Raw genomic sequence first — 2,171 nt, 5'->3', positions numbered from 1 at the left:
CTGGCCTGCGGGGCGAGGTGGGGGGTGAGCAGGGGCAGAGAAGCGGGAGGAAGGCGCGGTCAGCGGGGCTGCTGTGCCCTCATCCCTTGGAGAGCAAATGGGACAAAATCCAAGAAGGGGAGGGCTTCCTGGCCTTTGGGAAAGGGCGCGGGGAGGGGCCGGGCTTTTGCAAGGCCCGGCCAGGACCGGGGCTCCCCACGCAGGCAGCTGGGGGCCTTGTCCCTGCAGAGCTGACGCTGGCCACAAATTTCTCGTTGGGGTTTGAGCCAGGGGGCTGGGAGCAGAGTGAAGGGCTCACCCTAGGTCCTTCTGGCCTCCCAGCTCCATGGCCAGGGGGAAAGCCCAGAGGCGTGTCCAGCCTGGCCAGTTCTCCCAGCCTGTGTGCCCGGGTCATCAACTCCCATATACCCTTCCCTGGCTCAGGGGTCTGAGTGAGGCCTCTCCTTACAGGGTAGAAGGGCTGGGGGGGCTACCAAGAGGGCCAGGGTCCCCAGGGATGGCCGCAGGTGTAGCCCTGAAGGGCAGGCTTGACTCTGACGGCCTCGGTGAGACGGAGGAAGCAGAGCTCTACCAGGAGAAGGACCACAGCCACCTCTGCTGACCCTGACTTTCAGGAATCCATGTGGGCCAGGGCCCGTGGCAAAGGCCGCTTCGGAGGAGGGGGGCCAGTGGCCCAGGCACCCGCACTGAGGCCCGGGGTGGTCAGGGCCGTGGACACTGCTTTTCAAGAGGGGAAGAAGCCTAATCCTCCAAAAGTAGGAAACCAGCTCCTCAAATTTCCTGCCACCGTGAGACCCAGGAAAATCGCTCTATCGCTCTCCTGGGGGGTGGCCTCTCAGCCCCGACTCCCACAGACTCTGCTGGGCACGGGGGCTGAGCCCAGAGCCTCTGCACCCCACACCTGGCCCAGAGCCGGCACGGAGCAAGTGGGAAAGTGGGGGATGGACAGACGGATGATGGATGGACAGGCAGACAGACGCCTGGTGAGGTTTCCCCAAGGAGAGGAGCCTGGCGGCTATGCTACCTGGATTGGCCAGGCCAGCGGGGCAGGCTCTGCAGCCGTGCTTACAGGCATGCCTGCTCGAATGAGAGGCTGGGAGGCTTTTCACTGACATGGCAGAGAGGAAATGGGTCAAATCCACCAATGAAATCAACTGAAAGGAACCAAGACCCAAATAATACAAACCCAAACAATGGACAGGACGGCAGAGTGGAGAATGTTCCCAAGTGCAAACACTCAGGAGGACGCAGAGGTGGGAGGGGCCGCGGGCTGCCCAGACTGGAGAGCAGAGGGTGAATTCCCACTGGGTGCAAAGCTTCAAAGGATGCTGGCGCTCTCAGCGGGGGGCTGCCCCGTGCCCTGCTGGGCTGTCCCAATCACAGTGCCTCAAAGCTGTGTCTGCACAGCACATGGGCGGCCGGAGCTTGCTGGGCAAAGCTAACACGTTTCTGAACCCCAGGGCTGGCTCCCGTCCTAAAACGTTTTAATGTAACCAATACAGGAAGCCCCTTCTCTTTCCTCCCAGCCGGCTGTGGGCTGAGTGATGGTTTGGGGCCACCCGGCACCAGGACTGAGGGTAGCTGGGGGCTGGTCCAGGACTGAGTCTGGTCTCTGAAGGACACGTGGACTGCCTACCGCACGGCCACCTGACCTCTGGGAACAGAGGCTCTGAGTTCTGATTCAGATCCCAGGGAAGGTTCTGCCCACAGGAGCTGTGGGCCCCCTGGGTGCGCCCAGCCCCGGCTCACCCCGGCGAGACCCCGTCGGAGCCTGGGGTGGTCAGGGCTGGCGAGGGCACCCAAGTGTTGATGCTGCAAATCAGAGGAAAAGTCAAGAGTGTTCACGGGAGGGGGACATGCAAACTCCCCTCAGATGCGTCCCCGCTGGCACTGGGCCTGAAGGTGGGCCGCTTCCCAGCTGCAAGGGGGCACGGGGCGGGGCGACTTTCCTCTGTAGGTCAGCGCTCAGCCTTCCACCTGTGACATCTGTGGGGATCGTGGGGGGCAGCTCCGCAGCACAGGAGCCCTCAGACTGGAGGAGCTGGGGGTGCACTGACCCCTGGTGCCCACAGCCCAGGGCCTCCCCTGTCTCTGCTCAGGCCTGGACCTCTGTGGCACGGGGACCCATTTAAGAGGCCAGGTCTCAGGCCCCTGTGGCCAGCCCTCAGCTT

General features: G+C 63.3%; 1 protein-coding gene across 1 annotated transcript in view; it reads right to left on the bottom strand.

Annotated features, from left to right (window-relative positions):
- Positions 1-2,171, bottom strand: part of NKAIN4 (sodium/potassium transporting ATPase interacting 4) — a 14,618-nt gene that overhangs the window by 113 nt on the left and 12,334 nt on the right. Inside the window, 1 exon segment of the mRNA XM_007462276.1 lies at positions 1,070-1,154. Within this exon segment, the coding sequence (XP_007462338.1) occupies positions 1,070-1,154 (85 nt within the window).

The sequence above is a fragment of the Lipotes vexillifer genome, unplaced genomic scaffold, assembly GCF_000442215.2.
Source record: "Lipotes vexillifer unplaced genomic scaffold, Lipotes_vexillifer_v1.1 scaffold1798, whole genome shotgun sequence".
Taxonomy (NCBI): Eukaryota; Metazoa; Chordata; class Mammalia; order Artiodactyla; family Lipotidae; genus Lipotes; species Lipotes vexillifer.
The sequence above is the reverse complement of the archived record's forward strand: the minus strand, read 5'-3'. Positions and strand labels throughout refer to the sequence as shown.